This window comes from Meleagris gallopavo, chromosome 22 (assembly GCF_905368555.1).
Source record: "Meleagris gallopavo chromosome 22, MGAL_WU_HG_1.1, whole genome shotgun sequence".
Taxonomy (NCBI): Eukaryota; Metazoa; Chordata; class Aves; order Galliformes; family Phasianidae; genus Meleagris; species Meleagris gallopavo.
Window position 1 is genome coordinate 5,565,330 of NC_139425.1, and position 22,800 is coordinate 5,588,129.

General features: G+C 52.0%; 1 protein-coding gene and 1 long non-coding RNA gene across 6 annotated transcripts in view; one reads left to right on the forward strand and one right to left on the reverse strand.

The window, feature by feature from the left end:
- HNF4A (hepatocyte nuclear factor 4 alpha) overlaps positions 1–22,793 on the reverse strand; it is a 29,577-nt gene extending 6,784 nt beyond the window's left edge. The window contains exons 1-5 of one of the 5 annotated variants that reach the window (XM_085241919.1): positions 22,590–22,793; positions 5,866–6,040; positions 4,510–4,604; positions 2,394–2,500; positions 638–793 (exon numbers count right to left, since the gene is read on the reverse strand). In XM_085241919.1, coding sequence (XP_085098045.1) covers positions 638–793; positions 2,394–2,500; positions 4,510–4,604; positions 5,866–6,040; positions 22,590–22,638 — 582 coding nt within the window. In that variant the 5' untranslated portion in view covers positions 22,639–22,793. Of the gene's footprint in view, positions 1–637; positions 794–2,393; positions 2,501–4,509; positions 4,605–5,865; positions 6,044–9,321; positions 9,585–16,003; positions 21,223–22,589 lie in introns of those variants that run through there. The other 4 variants (XM_085241918.1, XM_085241917.1, XM_003211980.5 and 1 more) reach the window with 4 other exon arrangements.
- Positions 12,254–22,800, forward strand: part of LOC116217378 (uncharacterized) — a 29,287-nt gene continuing 18,740 nt past the window's right edge. Inside the window, exon 1 of the long non-coding RNA XR_014887807.1 lies at positions 12,254–12,693. This is a non-coding gene — a long non-coding RNA (uncharacterized LOC116217378). The remainder of the gene's footprint in view (positions 12,694–22,800) is intronic.

Below are 22,800 nucleotides of genomic sequence, written 5' to 3' on the forward strand. Positions count from 1 at the left end.
GTATCTCTTTGAGGCTGCCTCAGGGCTTGCAGAGTTACTTTACAGAGGAATTCAAACCCACGGTGTTTACCCTGGTTAGGAAACTAGCAAATGTCAATTTATCATTCGTGTTAAATGCAGATATATTCTTGCTTTTTAACTCAGAAAAGAGATTTTCTTATTGCTTTGGGAGCAAAATAGTGTTTAGTTTCAGTAATTCCACAGTAGGAGAATGAGTAGCAACATATCCCCTGTCAAGAAACAGAAAGAATGATAGACAAGTAGTTTGATTTTAAGTGTTGAGCAGACCTTAGGCGAGAATTCCTGCTAAGTCTCACTACCCTAATCATTTTGTATAGCGCTTTAGGTTTTCAAAGCTGCACAAGCCATAATTAATAAACAATTGACTGGCAGATACATACAAAACGCACACCTGATTGTGTACCTAACTTGAGCTCACTGTTATCACCACTGTGCTCATCGGCTGATTATCGCACATCAAGTGGCCTGCGGTGGCATTGTATGGATGCTGCTCCCAATCAGGCCGGCAGTCACGACAGGGGAGCAAACAATGCTCATTTTCTTTGAAGGTCTCAGCCCTCGTTTTGCTTCCCAATGCCATCTCCAGGGCAGAGTGAAGTGGGGGGACAGGGCTCACCTGGTCGTCCAGGGGCAGCTCGCAGAATGCAGGGATGTACTTGGCCCACTCCACCAGCACCAGCAGCTGCTGCTTCATGGACTCGCACACGTCGGCAATGTTGGCGATCTTCTTCCCTCGGATGTCTCCGTTCATCACGAGGACTGGGGATGATATCTGGGAAGAGAGAAAGGATCCCTCAGCAAGAGCACAGACAAATCCCAGACTTGGGAAGGTTTGGGTGCTGTGTTTAGCAGGCCCCAGCAGTGAGATTACTATGTTTTTGCACTGAGAATTATTTGTGATCACAGAGGCAGACGGGGACATTTCACATATTAAGAACAAACCTAAGAGCTCTGCAAGTACCATCACTCCAAGGAAGAACATCTCAAACCTAAGCATCAGCTTCCTACCCCGTTCCCATGCATAGCTGGTCACCCAGCTCATCTGACAATTTGCCCTTCGTCACTACTTTATCCTCATGCTTCTGTAAGCAATTAACTCAACCCCATCACTGCCCTCCGCCTGCCCTCTTTGCTCATGTACAACATCAGCTCTTCCTGTCCTGTTCCTGCCAGCTCAGACCCTGCCACCTCCCTAAGGAAATGGAGTCCAAATGCCACCCGAGGTTTTTTTCAGGTTGCGTTACCTGGAAGCTCTCCAGCTCTAGAGATATTATTGAATAAATAAGATTGTAAAAATCTCACCATGTATTACCCTAATCAGAGAGCCCCGGAAGGCTTAGCAAATAAAACCCTGAGTGAGTGACCCAAGATCTTGGAGAAGACAGCTCCTCAGCAGTATCTTGTTCTAATTAGCCAGGCATACAAAAGTTACCAGTTAGCATGCGGGAGTCTGCCTTGTTTAATGAATGTGTCTGTGCTCTGTGGGAGAGCAACAACTCCCCTACATTTGTCAATAGCTGTAGTTTTATCAGCAGACCCCACTTGAACCCTCCACCTCGTGTACACTACAGGACTCAGGGCCCCAGGAATGCCCGTCCCTTGTAGGTCTCAAGACCCCACGATCTCACCTCTCTGGGAGCAGCACCAATGTTATTTTCAGAGGGCATGTAAATACATTAGGACCTGTGTAGGATGAAGTGAGACACGGGATGAGCTTGGATATACCACTGCTGTAGAGACTTGGCCTGCAGCCCTTCTGGCATATCCCCCCTTGAAGGGGGTGTCCTTCCAGCCATCCCTAGAATGGAGTCCTGTCCTGGGGGCCGTTTGTGCGGCCATGTGAACATGGACCGTCACTCCAGCTTGAACCCATCTTTGTTTCCATCAGGACAAGGGGATGGATTTTTAAATAGTTGTTTTCCATTCAGTGAATGCTCTAGGAAGTAAGCTTTGGCAGTATGTTTGTGGAAATCAGGAATTTCAAGCAAACGCTGGAAAGAATATCTACATTAAAAAAAAAAGAAGCATGAAACTGATTCCTTGTGGAACTGTGCAGGCAACCAAAAACCAGGAGTTTTTGCTGGGGAAGGGAGGTTGCCTGTGCAAGGTCACAGCTCCTTGGATTGCAATCACTGCCCAGTTCTCTTCCAGCAGACTCCCCAACGCAGAACAGACCATTGGCTATTAGTGCAGCACAATTTCAGGAGCACTGAAGGGCTGGTTTCAGGTAACAAATGCCTTTGAAAAACCAGTGTTGAGTTGGCAGATAAATTGCTTAGGAAGGAGGTGGTAATTTGAAGACTCAGCTGTTAACTACTCAGCAGCCCTAGTGCCTGATGCTTTGTATCAGCCGAGGAAGAAAGAAGAGGTACCTGTTGTGCCAGGACTTCTGCCTGCAGTAAGGCGTTGATGGAGGGCAAGCTGCTGTCTTCATAACTTGATCTTCGGGTGCTGATTCGGTCCCGTTCATTTTGTACAGCTGCAAGAGAGGATTTTGGCACAGATGCAGGTTGCTCATGGAAACACACAGCAAAAGCTATCAGAGCCTTATAGCGTTCTCTTTCGCAAGGCTTTGGACCACTTCCTGAGCTGCAGTTTCCCAGCTTCCCTGCCTGCCAAGGCAGAGGTGCAGCTGTGTCTGGCTTGTGACATGATGCCTGCAGGAGTTGACTACATTTGGTCATTCTTTTTCACACTGTCTATACTTGGTTTTGTGGGGACTGGGGTGTTTCAGAACCCCAGCACTTGGCTCAAAACCTGCAGAGCTCAGTGGGAGAGTTTCATCTCAAGGAATCTGTTTCTCGGTATTTTGATTTCAAGGTATAGGATCTGTTTCTTAGGGGAATGTCTGAAAGTCTGGCCATGCTCACACAGGCAGCCCAAAGCTTATGTGTGAAATCAAGTGGCCAGGTATCTGCACGGCTATTTTATCTGTCCATGCAACATCTGTGAGCTGCATTTGAGAAGCTCTTGTGCTGCATATGTGCAGTTTGCAAACTTCTCTCTCAGCTTCAATAAGGGAGGAAATGCAGAATAGCTCCTATGCATCTGTGCAGAGCCACAGAGCGCCTTTATACCTTAATGTAGAGAGTCCCAGGCAGGTATGAGCCCAGCATGCCTCCCTGCTTGGTGTGCTCTAGAGAAGGGCCTGGGCCATGAGTCTGAAGCAGCAGCAATGCTGAAGTGCAGAATTTGCCTCTCTGTGCCACGGGGCTGTGGGCTGGCCGTAACTCACCACGGCCAAGGCAGTCACCCAAAGCCATCTGCTCAAACAAGGTACTGATCGATGGCAGGGGAAACAGAACAGTCTCTTCCTTAGGCCGGCGGCTCTCTGGATTGATACGTTCTCAATGTATAAATCTGCCTGATAAAAAGCAATAATGAGGCTGGGCCAGAAGCAAAGCCCTGCAGTCAGCGGCTGTAAATAGGAGCTCTCAAGGTTATGCTGCTTGTTATCAGTAGCAGGCCCCCGAGTTCAGTCACGCCATGATGTTTTCCAAATGTTTGCTCAGTATTAGCTGGTCATGCACCTAATGTAACTTCTATTGAATATTAACAGACAGCAGCAAAGCTCTGGGCATGGGATGAGCGGGCTTTGCGGGGAGAGGAGGATTCCTGTGTTCTACAAGAAAGTCAAGCCCAGTTCCTCGCAACACCTCATCTACTGTAACAGGGGAGAAGTGTTCCTGCTCAGAGGCCTTTCCACGGGCCGGCATCCTTGGAGCAGGGCTTTTGTCTCTCCTCCAGCAGAGCCACCAGCTGACAGGTCCAGTGGCAGCCCCTGTTGTCCCTGCTATGCTGAGTGCTGCTGTGAGCTGAACAGGGACTGAATTTATCTCCACTGTGTTTGGGTTGTGGGGACCTGAAAGTCTGCAGAGGCAGAGATGCAGGAACGTTAGTGGGGTCACCTGGGCCATGCAAACCCAGGTAGAGTGATAACTGAAATGCTCCACCTTGCTCTGGGTCTTTTCTGTTGTGGCTGATGTATCAGATACAACTCAGCTCTCTGCATAGGGCCCACAAGAACCTACATCCACGTGAGCAAACTGAGAGGCAAAAGGGTTGCTGCGTGTTTTTCTGGAGTCACTTGTCCAGACATGGATTTGTAGGTGACACGGCAGTTTTCCCAAAGTTCTTCTGAATGACTCAGACCTCTTCTGAGCTTCATGCATCATAGTGTGAGCAAGCTGAAAGCTGTGGATGTGACTTGTGGGTACAAGAGGGGGCAGTTCTGGTGCATGGGCATGGCCCTGTGATTCTCTCCTGGCTTTGTCTTTGCTGGCATCTGAATAGGCCCCCTGGAACTGAGTTTGAAAGCACACAAGTCCTGCATGCTTTGCTGGGAACCTTAACCGAGTGCAAGGGCTCTGTATGGCTTGAAGTGGGCAGCTGGGCCTTCACGGGGCTCATGGCAACAGCTAATATCTCCCTGCCCTGCCACGAGGGAGGGCTGGTCTGTGCTGAGGGCAGGGAGGGGAAGGCACCCACCTTCCTTCTTCATCCCTGCTCGGAAGCACTTCTTAAGCCTGCAGTATCGGCACTGGTTTCTTTTGTCTTTGTCTACCACACACTGCCTGTTAAACCTGGGGAGAAACAGAGGTGTGAGAAGCAGTGAGACTGAGCCTGTGGAAAGGAGAGAGGAGAGAGGAGAGGAGAGGAGAGGAGAGGAGAGGAGAGGAGAGGAGAGGAGAGGAGAGGAGAGGAGAGGAGAGGAGAGGAGGAGGAGAGGAGAGGAGAGGAGAGGAGAGGAGAGGAGAGGAGAGGAGAGGAGAGGAGAGGAGAGGAGAGGAGAGGAGAGAGGAGAGGAGAGGGGCAGAAGTGGGCTGAAGTCTCCACATCTCTCCAAGGCAGTGTTGGCTCCAGGAGGTTCCTGCTGACCTCTGGACGGCATCACTGGCACACAAACAGCTCTGAGCTGCCCATGCTTCAGAGAGGAGATGGCAAGCACCCAGCTTCTTCCCTACCCACTTGTATCACCACATCGATTGCAGATGACGGTGCATTACACTGATCTCCTGTATGCAGCATAAACCTGGTAGCCATTTGCAGCATGAATTTCACTTGCAAATATGCTCTAATTTGCTGCTGATTGATCAACCTTGCAAAGACAAAGGCATATAGATCTATGGAAGGGCTTCCAGCCATGGAGAATTCTGTAGCTCTGAAAAGGCTTGTTTGTAACACACTTTTGGAAGCCCTAAGCTAAGATTTGTTCAAATGGATGCCAGAAAGCAGATCTTTAAGCACTGTCATAAAAGATCTGGTGTCAGGAGAACTGGGAGCCTTGGCTTTTCCCACTGTGGGGAGGGGGCTTCCTGGGCAGACATCCTAAACAGCCCTGGGTTGCAAGCAACTGTGTGCTTCACGTACATTGCTAAGTCCGGAGCTTATCGCTCTGATTTTTAGAGTGATCTTGCTACTCACACTCACCAAGTGGCTGTCAGGAGTGGATCACACAAAAAGTCAGAGGATTCTGACACTCTAAGCTGAGGATTCTTGTTTTCCACTGCAAACCTCTCAGTCTCAGCTGCTCAGAGCAGCAAGCAGCATATCACAGCAGAGCCGAGGGCCTTGTGCTAGCAGCATAAGGGACAGTGTGTGAATGGTACGAGCAACATACTTGTCCTATCCTGTCATGGGACACGCAGAGATGGGCATGCTGCATTACCAGCATATTCCCAGAGAAGTGTCAGAGCAAGAGCTGTTCTGTGCATCTGACTCTTTCCAGCCAGAGGATGAGGTCAGGGAAGACAATGGAAGATATGAAGAGATTGAAGGGCCATGCTGCAGAACTCAGCTTTGCTGCACAGTTGTTGGGGCTGTTTTGTCCCCCTCTGTCCTTACCTGCAGGAATACATGTGGTTCTTCCGCACACTCCTCCTGAAGAAGCCTTTGCAGCCATCGCAGCTGGAAGCCCCGTAGTGCTTCCCTGTGGCGCGGTCCCCGCAGATGGCACACAGCGCACTCACCCCAATGCTGTTGGAGGTGTTGAGGTTGGCTGCTTCTGATGGAGATGTGTCTGCTTGGGAAAGGACACAGCAAGAACACAGTGAGACAGACAGCTAACATCTCCTAATTCCTTTTCCAGTGATTTTCCAAAGAACTGGGCAGCTGCAGCAGTTCACAAGCAATGGTGGGTGCTCTGGGTATCCTAAGTCATTGCATCTAGAATGTGCTAATGCTGCTGGTGTGCCAGGGCAAGTAGCTCTTCCCAAAGCTCGACTCCAGCAATGCCTTCAGGCTACGCAGAAACCCATTTGCAGCTGTCACAAAGCACAGCCAAAATTCCTGGGGGATTTGCAGATGCTTTGGGCCTCTGCAGTTTGGCCAGAGAATGAGTTGGTGCAGTTAGAGCTGAGGTTTTACAGCTTGGATCTGCTGGTTTGATAGTGAGGTGATGGTGTTACGGCCCTGAAAGAGGCTTCAAGTGAAAGAGGCTATCGGTGCACAATAATTGCATATGGCTTCAGCTGGAGAACTCGTGGGCAAATACTAACCGTGCAAAGAAGGACTGATTGAGCCAACCCAGAAAGAAAGGACAGCACTATAACATGGAGAGGGCTGTATGCTGCGTATCTTCCAGAGTATGGGACATGAGATGCATCCCGCAGTCCTTACAAGCTGTAAAGGGACTGACATGTGTAGTGTGTTTTTGGGAGGGTGGGGAATAGCAGCAGCCTGTGTAGGAGAGGACACCTGAAAGGCTCAAAACCATACAAGCCCTACACTAAAATCCCTCCAGCAAGCCAAACAAACCTCAAGGCTGAAGGGATCAGCTTGTTATTCAGTTGATCTAATTGTCCCCTCCCAAGCACATTTTCTTGTATCAGCATGGGACTCAGAGGAAATCCCATTTGCAAATGATACCTAGGATCTACAAAGCCATATAAACCTTCTGAGACCTTAATACTGGAGTACATCCATCCCAGCAACCACCTCAAAGGACAGTAGTGGAGATCAGCAGGTCAACAGAGGCTAAGAGCATGACAGAATCATGAAGAGGACCTCTCAGGCACTGCTCATTACCCAGCCTGCATCCTATAGCACAGAGGTGGGCATTGCACAACCAATGGGGCTCCCAGAGAATGTTCACCTTACACTTCTGAGGACCTGGCAGCCACTTTGAGGGGTGAGCACTGACCTCCCCAGGGCTATGTGGAACAGCTCAGTGCTCCTCATCTCCCCTCTCACCTTCTCCCTCCCCACACCCCCCTTGGGTTTGGCAGGGATGCAGTTAACGCTTACCCAGGAGGGCTGCAACTGCTCCCACCTGGCTCCCTTCAGAGAGGGGCTGCAGAAGGATAAATGCTCTGAGAGGGTTGGTCCCAGGATGGTGGGACTGTCTTTGCTGGCTGGGGTCTGTGTGTTGGAGAGGGCTAAGCTGGTACATCAGGTGTAGGGCTTCAACTTTAGTTTCTGCTTAGCAGGAAAGGGGTTGTAGTGGGCTCTGCAGCAAGAGGTACGCAGCCTTCTCATGCTGTCCCTTGATGCAGATGTGTGGGTACAAGTGACTTGAAGTGCATGCTGTGATCCTAGCAGTGAGCTTATGCAGAGCATTCCTCCAGCTCTGGTGGCAGCTCTCATTTCCCTGCCCGCTTTCTTTCTAATTCCTCACATCCCTCCTCTATTGCTCTCCTGAGTCACAGTTTGTTCTCTCTGGGCCTGGCACACCCTGCTGTACTGCAGGGCTGAGGAGCTGTGTTCCTGTGCCAGCTCAGGACACTCCTTCCTCCGCTCCTCAGTGCCGGGCCCATGTGTCCCTCGCTCCTGCAGGGCAGAGCAAGCAGCTTTCCTCTGATTGCATCCAGAGGCCTCAGCTGGATGATGCTTCTTCCAGGAAGAAAGTTAGGTTTTTCAGTTCCATCTAAACGTAGAACTTTGCAACAGAGAGGAAAACAGAGCCAATCCATATCCAGTCACTCTGCTCATCTGTCTGTGACAGTTCACATAAATTCTTCCTAGCAGCTTGTGTTTCATGCTGCAAATAGGTAAAGAAGTTATCAAAGAAATCACACCCTCTTGGTCTAAGAGCTGATCAAAAATGGAATTATTTCTTAATGGATAACTTTCCAATTAAGCTTACTTTTATAATGCCAGAAACATGGGCTCCTGGCTGCTGCGGTGAAGTGAGTTTAATGGCTATTCATTTGGAGTTATAGTTAATTTGTGTGGCACCTGCCCCTGCCAGGCACTGGGCACATGCAGAGCAGAGCCAGTTCCCCATAACCCAGCTGGCTCATCTGCCCATAGGCTGTGGGATGTGGCACTGTGCCTGAGCTAGTCCTGTAGAATCCCCGGACCTAGCGGAGCCCAGCTCACAGCCCCTGTGCAGGGCAGCTCCCCTGGCTTCTCCCTGCTGGGAGCAGAGCTGTGCCTCGTCCTAAAGGTCCTGCTCGCTGGTGGGGCAAAGGGGTGGTGGCTTTGGGGTGGGTACAGCCAGGCCTGGGCAGGGGAATGTGCAGCTTCAGCTCCGTGGGGAGCGGAGTTTCATCCCAGGGAAAGCTGTGCTGCTGGTACTGCCCTATGGGAAAAGGGTGGCATGAAGAGAGGGGGAAAAAGGGCCTGGGGGTCACTTTCTGCAGCATGCTTAGTTTAGTCATTAACTGTGTATTTAGAGAGACTTTAGGGGGACTTGGAGAGGAATCTCCTGTTATCGCTGGGCATCTGATCTAGCAGAATCCTTCGTTCCCTAATGGATGGGCCACTGTTGCAAGTCCTAGTGGGTTCAGTGTGATCCCATCTTGCTGAGGGAGCCCATCTCCCCCTAGCCAGGGCTGCTGTCTTCCTTCCAGCCTGGGCCACCCCCAGCCCTGCAGCACTGTGGCCCCATGCTCCCCCTGCACAGCAGCACTGCAGGGCCGTGGTCTCAGAGCAACCCTGGGGCAGTCCTTGGGTGCATTTTGGAATGATTTGAACCCTGGCCAGGCAGCAAGCAGCTTTCTGCTGTTGGGAAGATCCAGCTACAGCTGCTCCTACATGGACAGGGCTGGCTTTCTGCCTGAAAGCAGATTTTCTGCTGAGCCACGGGTAGCATTTTGTTGGCACTTTCTGGTTCTTTTTTTCCTTTCCATGGGAGCCTGGGAGTGGCAAGATCCCTCTGCCCTCAGCTCAGGCTGAAGGCTGCTGAGGACCACAAATCCCATCCCTAGGCTCCAGGGCACCTCTCAGCCACCTCGCTTTCACTCTGGGGGCAGCAGGACCCCCGCCGTGCCCCCCGCCCTCCCCAAGCCATTCAGTGACTGCCCTGGGGACGTGTCCCCCTGCAGCCCGACTCGCCCCATCACGCCGGAGGGGACTTACCGCTGCCCATGGCCAGCACCTGCATGTTCTCAAACTCCAGGGTGGTGTACGCCGGGTCCAGCGCCGCGCTATAATCGGCCATCTCCATGTCTATCAGGGCTTTGGAAAGGCGCATTATCATCGGCAAACACGGGCCAGATCGTGCCGATTCCCTTGTCCGAGGCTATTGGCCCTACTGCCTCTCTCTGCCTTCACTGTGTCCCCTATCTGTTGTCTTTTATTTCAAATATTTCTCTGAAAGGATTTGCTAGCCTCAAGGCCTATACTTCTCAGAGGGGTGGAGGCAGGGGTTAATCTTTAATCATTTTACCCACTGCTAACACTGCGTGGCTGTTGGCTTTTTTTTTTTTTTTTTTTTTTGGTGGAGCAGCAGTGATTCTTGTTGACTGTTTATGATTGCATCTCGAGGCGCAGTGCTGATCCCAGCTCCCAGGAACGCACGGGGAGAAGCACTCACCACTCAGGGAACACCTTTGTGGGGCTGTTGACCTTGGTGCTGGGCTGTGCCAGTGGTGGGAGGGCTGGAAAAATCCCTGTCTGGGGAACAAGTCTGTACCCCACTCCTGCCTCTGCGTTCCCCTTTGCCTTCGCTCCCGATCCCTCCTTCTCTCACTCCCTCCCTTCCAAAGCATTTCCCTTCCTCTCCCTTTCCCTCCCAGGGAAGGTCAGCACCCGCATTGTGATTTACACGTTGCTATGCAAAGTAACAACGTAGGACTCATTTTACTTCCCTATAAACCCAGTTTTACAGGGGCTGAATGCCCTATAAACAGGTCCCGCTCCTGAGCTGTGCCTAAACAACCTTTGGTGTGAGGGTATGCCTGAGTGCCAGGCACGCAATGGAGGGGACAGTGAAGGGACGAGCGGGGCTGGCATGCTGCACGGGGCACAGCTGGGCTGTGCTGTCCTGGCAATGGGCTGCCCACTGTTGGGCACACCCTGGCCTAGCTTTGGCCTCTTAAAAGTTTCATGGGTGTTTTATGGCGCAGCAGGGCTTGACACTGCAGCATGATTTTTCCTTCTATGAATTCAGCCAAGCAGAGCTCTCTGCTGCATCACATCTACTGGCATCACCAGGTCCTAGTGTCAGAACCGCACTGAGCAGCAGCAAGCAGCAGGGCTCCTGCTTCCTTCCTGCCCGCCCAGGGGCTCTCTGGGCCCCCTGCTTGCCCTCTGCAGGGCTGACAAGTTTCAGTGCAATTTGCACCACATGACAATGCAAGATTTAATTGATTACCCAACGGCGTCGTCTGGATGGCACAGGAAAACAAGCAATTAATGATTCAGCATCAGCTCGCTCTGCATTGAAAACCTCCCCTTGATTTCACAATCAGCACCAGGTGACCGAGGCCACACGCTGCCAATTTGGGCTCCAAACTTGCTTGTGTTTGTGCTTCCCAGTGCACCAGCACAGCCCTAGCTTCCCGAGCCCTCCTAGCCACAGTGTGGCCCTGAGGTCCTTGGCCCCGCAGCGATACGTACTGTTGGTGCAATGATTTGCTTATCACATTTAGGAGCATTGAGGATTGTTCAAGTAGTCCTTGCCTCCCAAAAGCATCATGTACCAAGGGGTACTTTTACCTTAAGGCTACAGATCTGCAGGAGCAAAGCAGAGAGCGAGGGAAAGCTCCTGATTTCTTATTTGGGACTGGCAGTAAGCGATCCTTTTCTGCAGGGAAAATAGCCTCTCTACACTCGTGTGGTCAGTGCTTCTTCCCTTTGGCAGCAACAGCCCTCAGCCAAAATTGTTGTAATGATGTGCGCCAGGGTGGAGGTGCTGAGGCAGAGCACAGCCCCGCAGTGGCCTCATCCCAGGGACCTCCGTCCCAGCCCTGCTCAGGCCATGGTGATCCCTTTGATTAGATAAATGCTACAGACACTTGGTCAAATATGTGCAGGATTTGCCACAGTGTCTAGTAAAATACCATAAAAGCATGGCCCGTTTTTCTCCATTCAGCAAAACAACCCTTTTGCTTCAATAGCCTGCTGACAAAATAAGGCCATTTGCTCCTAGGGAGGAAGGATTAAGAGGGCCAGGAACAGAAGACGGAGAGGCACTGTGTGCAGAAGAGGCAGATAAGGAGCAGGGAAGTTTGGGGAGCATTAGGTGGCTCACGAGGCAGGGACGCAGGGCTTTCTGTCTGTGTGTTTGTGTGGGTTGTCATTTTCTTGCTACTGGTGCCCCCTCACAAAACCCTTGTCTCAGCACTGGGGTGAAGGACATTGTGCACTTCCTTTGCCCCGGGGATGGGCTCATGGCACAGAGACCCTGCCTGCAAACTATGCTGGATGCTGGGAGCCCTCGTCTCTATCCCACATCTCCACACGGTAGCTTTTGGGGACAGCTTGCTGATGTCACCAAGCTATGTAGTAGTTAATAGGACCACGATGTGCCGCAGCTGCTTTGGGATGGAGATGTTTTTTGTACCCTCCAGCTATGCCAGGAGATGGCTGTAGAGGAGCCATTACAGCCCCAGGACGTGCAGCCTTCTGTGCTAAGTGAATATTTGATTTTTATCAGCTGAGCAATAAATCGTTCTGTCTTTTTCCACTATAGCACCTCATGACACTAATTCCACTTTATATCTTTGGCAAATTAATCCAAAGCAAAAGGGAATTCCCTGAAAATAAGATCGGTGCTTATCAGTAGATGAGGATCAGGAATAGATTATTTAATGGAGTGTTTATGGTGATTCCATTCGGTATACCATGCTTGCTAGCTCCTGGTTTCAGATGGGTTAGCCTCTCACAGGGCTCCTCCACAATGGAATGCTGTGGGACCGAAGGACAATTCAGGTTGAAGGGGACCTAAAAGGAGTCTCTACCCACGTATCACACAGGGCCTGCTGAGAGCATCATGGGCTGCTCAGGGCTTTGTCTCATTGGATCTCAAGCATCTCTAGTGCAGGAAAGCTGTGAACAAGGCCAGGGCTTTTCAGGCAGCCCTTTGAGGCCACTGCTGTTCCACCAAGCAAGCAGGTGGGGAAGCACAGAACTGAGGAACCAGACGAGAAACGACAGTCCCAGGGGAACGTCGTGGCACAGTCATCCCCACACATGCAAAGGTCCCTTCTGCTTTTTTTTTTTTTTTTTAAACTCCCCTTTGAAATTTCAAATTCCAGTTTGTGGACAAAGTCCTGCCTATCTGAGAATATAGATCCTCCAACCACTGACCAAACTCCACTCCAAGCAGTCCCGAGGGCTGCGTTTCCCCTTGCCCACGCGTATCTCTGCTCTGCCAGGATCACCCACCACTTTTGCACCAGAGCAGAGCATTCCAATGTGCTGAACGTGGATTTTGTGCCTTTCAGCCCTCACTTCAGCAGCTTCCTTCCTGAAGGCGGAATGGGAACGGCCATCTGTAGCGACCAGGTAGGAGCCTTATCACCTGCAATCCATTTGGGCGACCACAGAAAACAAGAAGGTGAAACAAGGGCTGCCATTGTGCTTATACCAGCAATTTTAGCTCATCATTTAAATTAGAGAAGGGAAAGGTAGGGAGCTTCAGAAGGAGGACACTCTTGGAGGCAGAACCTCTCCATATGGTTAACTGATAACTCCGGTTTGCCTCTTCCCTCTCATCTTTTCCGATTCTCCTGATTAAGCTCAACTTATTCTCATGCTAATCATTTCTTGACCTGTTTATTCTGCATTAAAAAATTAACAGAGAACAGTTTACTGCATGACTTGTTCACACAGAAGTGGCACAGGTTAGCAGGCAGGCTGTAACCCTGCACAGCACTTTTGGATCCAGCACCCATGCACACACCTCGGGGATGAGGTTTGTTCCTGTTTTTAAAGAACAGCTTTTTCTAAAGTCAATATGAATCCCCCTCCCTTCATGCCTTAGGTATATTTGCTTTGTGGCTATTTCCAAATGGAAAAGATAAAGCCAAGGGCTCATGTTTTGTCAGACTTTCTGTAAACAGGGCTACTTAGGCCACACTGTCAAACCCCTTTGCTTTCTGCCTCGGAGCGCTGTGACTTGCGGAGCAGTGTTGGTGTGTTCATAAGCAGCTCCACGGAGCATGCAGGGGGCTGCAGCACTTTATCTCCCTGCTCTACAGCACATGGCTCGTGGTGCTTTATTTTCCCCAGCACTGAAGCTGCAGTGGCTGTGGCTGGGACAGATGCTGGGTGAAGATCAGCACTGCACTGACGGAGTTGGATGGAGACAAGCTCAGGACATTCCTCACCAGTGCTGAAATTGGAAGCGCCCAAACCAACCAGAACAACCCAGGCCATAAAATCACCGGGGGCAGGGGATTACAACTTGATGATCCTTGAGGTCCCTACCAACCCAAGCTATTCTATGATTCTATGATCATCTCACAGTGAATCAAGGCAACATTTGGACATGTGTAACAAACACCTCAAAGGAAGTAAATGGCTCTACTCAAATCCTCTCCCAAAGCGATACATGCTTCAGCTGAAGCTGGGATGGATGTTGGAGCTGGAGGCCATTAAGCTGAAATAAATAGCTGCTATGAACATGGGGACAGACAGAGCAATTCTGCATACACTGCTTCAGCGATAACATTGTGCGTGCCTTTCATCCCAGGAGCAGAAAAGGGTTTATTGTGCTGACTAACAAAGGTCTGAACTTGAGGAAGTAATTGTTGTTACTCGTGGGAGCTGTTGTTCTGCAAGGACAGTAGAAACAAAGAAAGTTTGAGCTGCTCTCAGGATGGCAGCTGCTCTCAGAAACATTGGAACATTTGCTTAGCTGGTTTGTATTTGCAATCGCTCTGGCTGCATTGCAGCCCTTGAGAACAGTGTTGGTGCGCTGGGAGCCACAAGTGTGTACCTGAAAATCTGGCTGCTGTGTTTTTATGCAAAATCGCACCATGAGAACAAGCAAGAGGGACTATTGCATTCATCCTGTCCCATCACGTTGCAGACTGCAGCTCAGCCCAAGTCAAAGCTTCCACCTCTGGTCCCTGCTCCCTCACCTGAAGCCCTGTCAGCTGGGAGCACTGCACTGAATCCCAAACACAACCGAACAGAAACCCAGAAGCTTTCCCAGTAGGCTGCTGCCCATCTGGGAGGAAGTCAAGAGAAGCTCCAGTGTGGAGCTGCTCTGTGGTGTTTCGGATTTGCTGTGTGTCAGCAGGTGCTCAGCTCAAATCTGGCAGTTTCAGCCCCAATCTGTAGGGGAACAGAAGGCGTGGAGAAGAAGCAGTGGTGCTGGAGAGCAAGTTTGCTGCTAGGTTTCCTGCAGCGCTCTGTGCTCTGCAGGGAGCAATGGGCAGCCATGGCCCTCTGTTTCATTGACTTGATACCTGATGTTCTTTATACACGTGTAACGGCCTGGGGTCATTCCAGCTGGTGGAGAAATAGGCTGAGGAGAACAGCCAAAATCAACAAAGGTTACACAGCAAGTTTTACCTTTCTTTTCTGTTTTTTGGATTTTTTTTATCTTTTTGCGAAGGTGAATTTCATCAGCACCTGCTGGTGACCTCCAGGCACTGCTGGGGCTTGCAGGATCGGCCCTTTTTAGCTCATGGAATTAGGGCAAATAGCTGCAGAGCTGCTCTGGGACTGACGGGAGAGCTGCAGGCAGCAGCAGGGCAGTGCAGGGAAGCTCTGACCCCGCATCCTCAGAGGACGGGCATTCCAGCTCAGAGTTCCTCAGGGTGAGAAGCATCGTGCTGAACCCGATGGGCCTGAGTGCTCGAGCTGCCCTCCTAGGGGAACATGTGAGGAAAGGGCCACATGTGTGTGAAGGGAGGCAGTGCTGGAAGGACAAGGGCTGACAGAGGTGGGAGCTGTGGTTGGATTTTAGAAGAGGTATAGGTGGTGGTGAGTTAAAACTTGAGAGCTTCTAGTTTCTGGAGTCAAAAGAAAATGGCTTTTCTCTCTACAAGAGTGTGACTGAATAACCTGGGCAGTCCCTGATGTCCTCAGTCTTCTAGCAGAACAACGGCCAGAGGAGCAAACAGGAGGAACCACCAGCAGGAGCTCTCTGGTGGCACCTGCAGCCCATGGACACCACGGCAGTCACCTCTGCAGCACTCCTGCTTACTGCCACGGAAATGAAAGGCTGCAGCAGCACACAAGGTGTGGCCGTGCCTGAATGCTCTACGTGCAAGTTGTGCACACCGTGGGCAGCCCAGGGGAGGGGACTGCTCATCTCAACAGTCCCCAAAGCCCCTCTGCCAGGACACTGCAGCACCCACTGCTAACAAGCAGCATGACAAACTGCTAATTCTGCTTTAAGTATTTGACCTGTGTCTCCAAGAGAGAATAACGTTATTATTTCTCTCTTAGCACTCCTGCATGGCTCAGTGCCATTGGCCTCTTCAGCCATAAAGAAATTAAAATATATTATGACCATAAACGACATCGTTTGAGGAAACGAACCATTTCTAGTAAACATATCATGGATGCCAAAGCCATAAGCTTTTCTAAATCAATCACCAGCTGATGCAGGTGCAGGTATGTGCTGGGAGCAGCTCCCACTGCGTGCCTCCCCCGGCACGGGAAGCCCATCTCATGGCACAGTGGCTCAGGACATGCAGCTGTTATGAGCACAAACCCTGCTTGCGAGAATTGCCCAAATGACAGCACCCCAGAATAAGCTGCAGGCAACCAGCCACCTCTGCTCTCCCCCCATTCCTCAGCACCAATGTCCCCCTGGATGGTGGGGCACAAAGCACAAGGCCAGCGTGCGGGTGGGTACCTGCTGTTGCCCGGAGTGGGTGGCATCTGCTGCCATTCATCTTCCACCGCTCAGCTCCATGGGCAGAGCTAGAGAGTCTCAGCCTTGCGCAGGGCCGTGCAGCTGGAGACCCTCCGGCGGGCTGCGGGGAGAGAGCCATGCCCGAGTGGGAGCTGGTGTGGGATCGGCTAATCCCTTAATGCTGGTCACAATGAGATTTGATGGGGAGCAGTAGCAGAGCTGCAGGTTTTAAAGGGTTCTGGCCGCTGCCCGGAAGGGAATTATAAGGTGGCTCTGGGTCTGTGCCCCATTCCTGGTGCCCACAGCAGTGCTCAGGGCTCCCAGGGCCACCTTGCAGAGCTGCCCTCGCTCTGGGCTCTGTCCTGCTGCAGCGTCCCTGCGTGCAGGGCTGCCTGATCCTGCATGCAGCTTTGGAGGCTGGACTGCAAATGTGCCTGAGCGCGTTTAACAACAGGAGCGGGTCTGGCCTTGTGGGGAGAGGCTGGGAGCTTTCACTTTAAAGTGTTTCTATATAAATACCCATAACCTGATATCCTTGAGAAACAACCTCTGTGTCAGCTCCCAGTCACACAGGCACGGCGTTACATGGGCCGGCAGGTGGGCGCTGCACGTGGGATGCCCCCTCTCTGGGCAGCCTTCAGCTTTGTGCTTGCAGGGCATTGAATCCTAAGATTCAAACTATCCCTGGTATCAGCACTGCTGGAGCTCTGCTGCCCCGTGCCCCCAGTCCTCTCCTAAAGAACTGGAACCTTGAAAGCTCACGGGGCTGAGGCTTGGAGAGAAGCTCTGCAGATTGGTTCCCCTTGATGGGAATGAGGGACTCCATGTCCCAGACAACCTGAGCCTTCAGTGAGCAAGATCCCCGCTTGTGCCTTGCACCATGGCTGAGCCCACCAGGAAAGAAGGGATTTTCCAACTGCCAAAAGACATAAAAACCTAATCTCTAATCCCTCTCAGTGCCATCTCAAAGGTACAAGTCAAGTTGGCAAAAAATCCTTACTAGATTGTCCCTGTCCCACCTCTGCGAGTCTCTGCTCCCATCCAGGGTTGCCTGGGGCTCATCTGAGTTCGTTGGGATCACACACAGCTGCCAGGAGCTGCCAGAAGGCTCCTGGTGAGTTGTGGACCAGGAGTGACACTTTGCTACGAACAGAAGGCGCTGTCTGGAGATGAGAGGCAGATTCAGTTTGGCTTTGAGGTTTCAGGAGTGCACTCGATAGGAGATGCGGGACCAGAGGGGCGGCCAGAGCCCCTCCAGGGGAGCAGTGAGGTTGGAGATTTAGGTAAATTTATTTTCAGAAAGAGCAGTGATGCAGCGGCACAGCTGCCCAGGGAGGTGCAGGAGTCACCGTCCCTGGATATGTTTAGGAACCATGAAGATGTGGCACTGATGGACATGGGTTAGGGGGCATGGTGGGCTGGGTTGGGGTTGGACTTGAGGATCTTAATGGTCTTTTCCAACCTCTACAATTCTATGACCCCAGCAGGGGTCCCACCCTGCCCCACAGTGACAGACGTGGGCCCAGAGCAGCCACAGACGCTGCCTGGAGGCAGGGCTGGGGCTGAACTGCCTGTAACCCCGTGATACCTCCCTTCACCCATCGGTTTCCACGCCTGGAACAGGGACACACCCGGGTACACAGAGGTTTCTCCCAGCCGGTGGCAGACGCTGGCACACACCTGCGGCAGCACAAACCTCAGCTTCCACCAGGATGTCCTTGTATGGCAAAGCCTCGGCCCCACCACCCCCTGAGCACAGCTGGGACACGAGTTCTGCCACGGGGCACTGAGGTTCTGCCACGGGGCAGAATTCCCAGCATCCCATCAGAGCGAAAGGGAAAGAGATGGCCGAGCGTGGCACATGGAGCTGAGCCCCACAGGCTCCGTTACGACGCTGGGCCATAAATGCTGCTGTGTGTGTGTCAGCAAACATGTTGAGTGGGCTCGACTATTGATTCTGACCACATAAAAAGAGCGTCGTGCCACTTGTTCAGGTTTGCGCAGGTTTTACAGCTCTTGTTCTGAGAAGTGCCCATGTATTTGGTTTTGCTCCTTCCTTCAGGGCTATCTGTTGACATTGGCTCTCTTATACAGAACGTTGAGCCATGCCAGGAAGCTGAGTGTACAGCTCTCCTCGCATTTCCCACTTTCCCAGGGGTTATCACCTATAAAATCTCGCACACACCCATGGCTGGGACAGCTTTGCTGTGCAGAGCCAGGTGAAAGGTACCCACTTGTCCTGTACTGGGGGGTTTGGGTGCCTGTGCTCAGTGCTGGGCGCCAAGCCACACAGCCTACAGGTGAGTTTTGGGGTATATATGTGGTCAAAGCTGTGAGGAAGGTGCTGGGAGAGCTGCGCCCTGGCCAGCTGGGGTGGGATGAGCAAGGTGAGGGGAGAGACCTCAGAGACCTCACAGGGCTGTGATGACAACTGGTATGAAAAACAGCTTGGATGTCTGGAGGAAGTGTCAGAGATCCCGGACCACTGTCATGGAGATGTCCTGTGCATGGTAACCTGTGCTTTCACACGTTCCTCACCTCCGCTCCTCATCCTACGGAAGATGCCAGCACTGGCTGTGCCCATGCTGTGGGCCCCCGAGGGTCCATGGCAATGGTCCCCACCCACCCTGGTACTGGGGCTCCTGGCCCCACAGGATGCAGCTGGAGTCCCTCTAGTGGCTGCAGCGTTTTGGGATGGGAACTCTGGTCTGGCGAACCCACTGGTGCCTTTCCATAGACACAGCTCTGTAGGAAGCTGCTTCTTGTGAAGCTTTGGGGCATCTTCTCGAGCATTATTATTTTCAGGCTTACTTATCCTGAGGGGATTTCCTGGGTGATTTCTGTTGATGCTCAGGCTGAAGCTGGACATGAGCCATTCCTGGCAGTGATTGCTCCTGGCTGAGCTCGGGAGCCCCGGAGGGAATGTGGTGCCTCTGCCCAATACCGGCGAGCTGAGCCATCAGATCTGGGTTCACAATACAGCCAATGCCTTGAAGTTTGCCTTCTATGAAAATCCTGCAACATTTGTTATTTCCACAAATATTTCTGCCAGGAAACTTGTTTGCTTGAATATTTGAGGAAAGCAAACAGAGAAGGAGCCCAAACACAGTTGTCGGTGTTTTTTTTTTTTTTTTTTGCAGCATTTTGCCATGTTCTAACCCTGACACTTCCAGACACTCACTGTGCTCCACAAACCCTCTCTGCCCTATGAACTACCCCAGCACTTCTGGCCCTGCTCCTGCTGCAAATAGAACCATACAGTAGTGCTTCTGTTCTCTTTGCCTCATAGAAAATACTGTCATGTTCTCAAGCAAAGCTGAGGACAAGGTGTGCTGCTGCCCTGGAGCAGAGGAAGTGGCACTTCTTGGTGTGCTGGGAGCATCCCCAGCTCTGCTGTGCCCAGAGGAACTCCACCAGGCTCCAGCAAACAGCTCTCTAGATCCAACCAGGGCAGCTAATTGATCATCCCTTTTCCTTCTTCCCACTGCTTGCTGCAAGATCCTGCTTAGCTGCTTCTGGTCCCTATAAATGCCCCCCCCAGCACCAACATTACGGCCACCAGAAGCCAAAAGCTGTCCCAGCTTCCAGCAGACCCTGCAGCCCTCATGCAATGGACAAGAAATAAACAGAGGTATTGAGAAGTAGCTGACGTGAGTTAAGGGGGAAAACGCTCATTTTGAGTTGTATCTAATGGAAGCTTATGAAAAATGAAATCCATTTTGCAGTGAAAAGTAGTTACTTCACAGGGAAAAGCAAAAATATTTAGAAATTCTGCCTGCTTTTCTGTTCTTCAGCAGAAATTATTCACCACATCTGACCGAAATGCCTGAGCAGCTCTGACGTCTCGCATTTTTCAGCTGGTTTCCAAAGCAGCTTTGCTGAGCTCGCCCCAATTATGCGCTGCTGCCTGCTGAAACCACCAGGGCAAGGCATCCCTGGTGCTGCCAGCTGCTCCCAAAGTATGCTGGAGCGGTGCTGGCCATGCTGGGGTTCAGGGCAATTGCCCTGGTTGCTGCAGTCTCATCAGGAGGAGGATAAAAGCAGAGAGAAGAGCAGCTGCATCCTGAGCACGCCCACACCCCTCTCTGTCCTGCAGCCCCTGGCGGGTGCTAGTGAGGATGCTGAACATGCCCCCGCCCCGCCAGCCCTTCCTCCACCTCTATTTGGATAACTTTTTCACCCGTTTAGTTTATGAGGACTCCCCTCCTTCTGCCAACAGTCTGAGTCTCCTCTTGCTGCAGCCTGGGAGGCCTGTCTTTCTCTTTTATTATTATTTTTCTATCTCCCCCTCGCGAGGCCCCAGCTCGGCAGCCCGGCCCCAGGACAGACGTGTGAGCTGTGCCTGCATGGAGCACGCCTTTGTTTGTGCACCGAAACACATGGGGAGAGGTGCAGGTGGGATGTGCAGCCATCCTTCCCAAGCTGCCCTGCAGCGCCCGGCTCACCCCATGGCCATCCCTCAGTCCGGTCCACAGCACAGTTCACACTGGCAATGTGTACGTGCCCATGCTTGAGATCACCAATGTACCAAGGCTGGCAAACAGCTGCTTGCCCAGAGCAAGAAGCAAACGGATGTCACAGCTTAATTGTAACTGATCCAACAGTTTGTTCAGCTCTTTGAGGATCAGCAGTCTGCAGGGGCCATCTCACTGCAGAAATGTGGATGGCTCTATTCTGCAGGGCAGGTGACAATCCGGTTTGGGGACACTCAGACCCGCCACCTCACACTGTGCTGTCACATCCCACGGCTGTGACATCCATGTCCTTTGTGCCTCCCCTTCTGCTGAAATGAGCATCAGCATCCCATTCCACTGTGACCCCAGGGGCAGAGCCCCTTTCTCTCCCATGGGTACCCAGCCTTTGTTTCTCTCACTCACAGCCTTCATTGTATGTCTCCTCGCACACTGCCAAAGCGGCACCAGCTGGACACATCATCACCAGCTGCACCAACTAGATAGAAAGCTGAGCATTTTTCTGAGCCTGCTTTTATTTGAGAGCTCCCACCCTGCTGCTGGCTCCTGTAGGACGGCAGCAGCCCCAGAGCTCCTGCATGCTGAGGATTTACAAAGACATTAGCAACATGGCAAAAATGAGTAAAGCAAAGGGCTTCATAGATGTTACATTTCTTCTGTTCTCTGTAGTTCTCCATACCATGCTCAGCCCAGTTCAACCCAGGGATGCAATTCCATTGAGATGGGGCATGGACCACTGAACTGCTGATGAGCAATGTGCCACCGTGGAGCTGTGTGTCAAGATGGGAGCATTCTGAACCAAAAAACAAAGCAGTCTGGAAAGTCCTGAATGAAACATGTCCTCCCCTCCACCCCCCTTAATGGGCTCCAGCACGGGACTGAGTTAGGGCTGTCCCTGGAGCAGGGATATCGCCAGTCTTCCCTTTGGAGATAAAGGGAGCAAGGCTAAGCATTCTCAGGCCTGGAACCAGAGGCACCAGCACCCAAAACATGGCCATGAGCAACTCATGGGCAGGTGGCCTGGGAGAACTGCAAGGCCTTTTGAGGCTTCTGCTGCAGCACATCAGGCAGCTGGAGCACAAGCTGGTGGGGCTGTGTGCTTGGGATGGGGCAAGGGAGAAGAGGAGCAGAATGCCAAATTAGACCAAGGAGAGGCATGGTGGTGTGATGGAGAGGCATAGAGATGTGATGGAAAGTTGCGGGGATGTGGTAGAGAGTCACAAGGAAGTGCTAAGAGAGCCACAGAGATGTGATAAGAGAACAGTGGAGATGCGACAGAGAGCACCATAACTATGAGACCTCATGTGCTGGGCCCCTGCTCTGCACCCTGGGGTCTGGGATTCCCAGGTCACACAGGTCTGTACCAGCCCTGGCCCCTAAACTCCCAGAGAAGCTGCAGCACAGGTGCTTTTGAATGCAGTGGGTAACAGCAGAGTGATGACAACCTTGGCAGGGGGTTCTCTCCCCTGGTGTCCACTTGCATTTGGCACGTGGCAGTTGGCAGTTGGCATCCAGCCCACCAATTGAGAGCAGCAACCTGGGGCTGCCCTGGCACCCGGGGCAGAGCGTGCTGCCTGGTGCCTTGCACCACAGAGCCTCGAGGCTGCCATTTGCTCAGGCACTAAAATCCCCTCTGGGAGCCCTCCTCAGCATCACCCCAATCCATCCCCTTGCACCGGCCAGTAGCACTGGTGGGCACCGTCCCTGCTCCCACAGCCAGGGCACACTGCAGAACACACAGCCTTTGCCTCCAGGCTGGCTCTGTGACCTGGGGCAGCACACCAACTGCTTGCAGACTGCATGACTTGTGCCAGAACCCTCTCCCTATCCAATGCAAGCAGCCCCTCTGCAAGCAAGTCAGCCTCGCTCTGCTCCCTCCAGCACCTTCCTTCTTCCTTCTTCCTTCACCCGGCAGAGTGAAAGAAAATATATATATACCTCTATCTATACATACAAACAAGAAAAAAGAACCCTTTTTCTGCCTCCGTCGCAGACTTTGCATGTGGTGGAGCAGTGGGTGGTGGGGCATTGGGGCCGGGTGCCGCCGTCCCCTGGCAGCTCCGCTCCCCGCGAGCAGCCGGGCGGCAGCGCGGGCGGTGGATCGCTGTACTCACCATATGGAGCCTCCATCTTAGCGCTTAGCTGGGTGCTTACATTGACCATGTCTCGCCGGGTACCGCTATGGGGACTTGGGGCGAAAAGCAGAGGAAGTGTAGGAATAAAAAATAAAAATAAAAAAAGTAAAATAAATAAATGAAAATGTATTTCTAAGGAACTAGGTGAAGGCAGGAGAGAGTGCGGAGAGGCAGGGCGAGAAAACCTGCC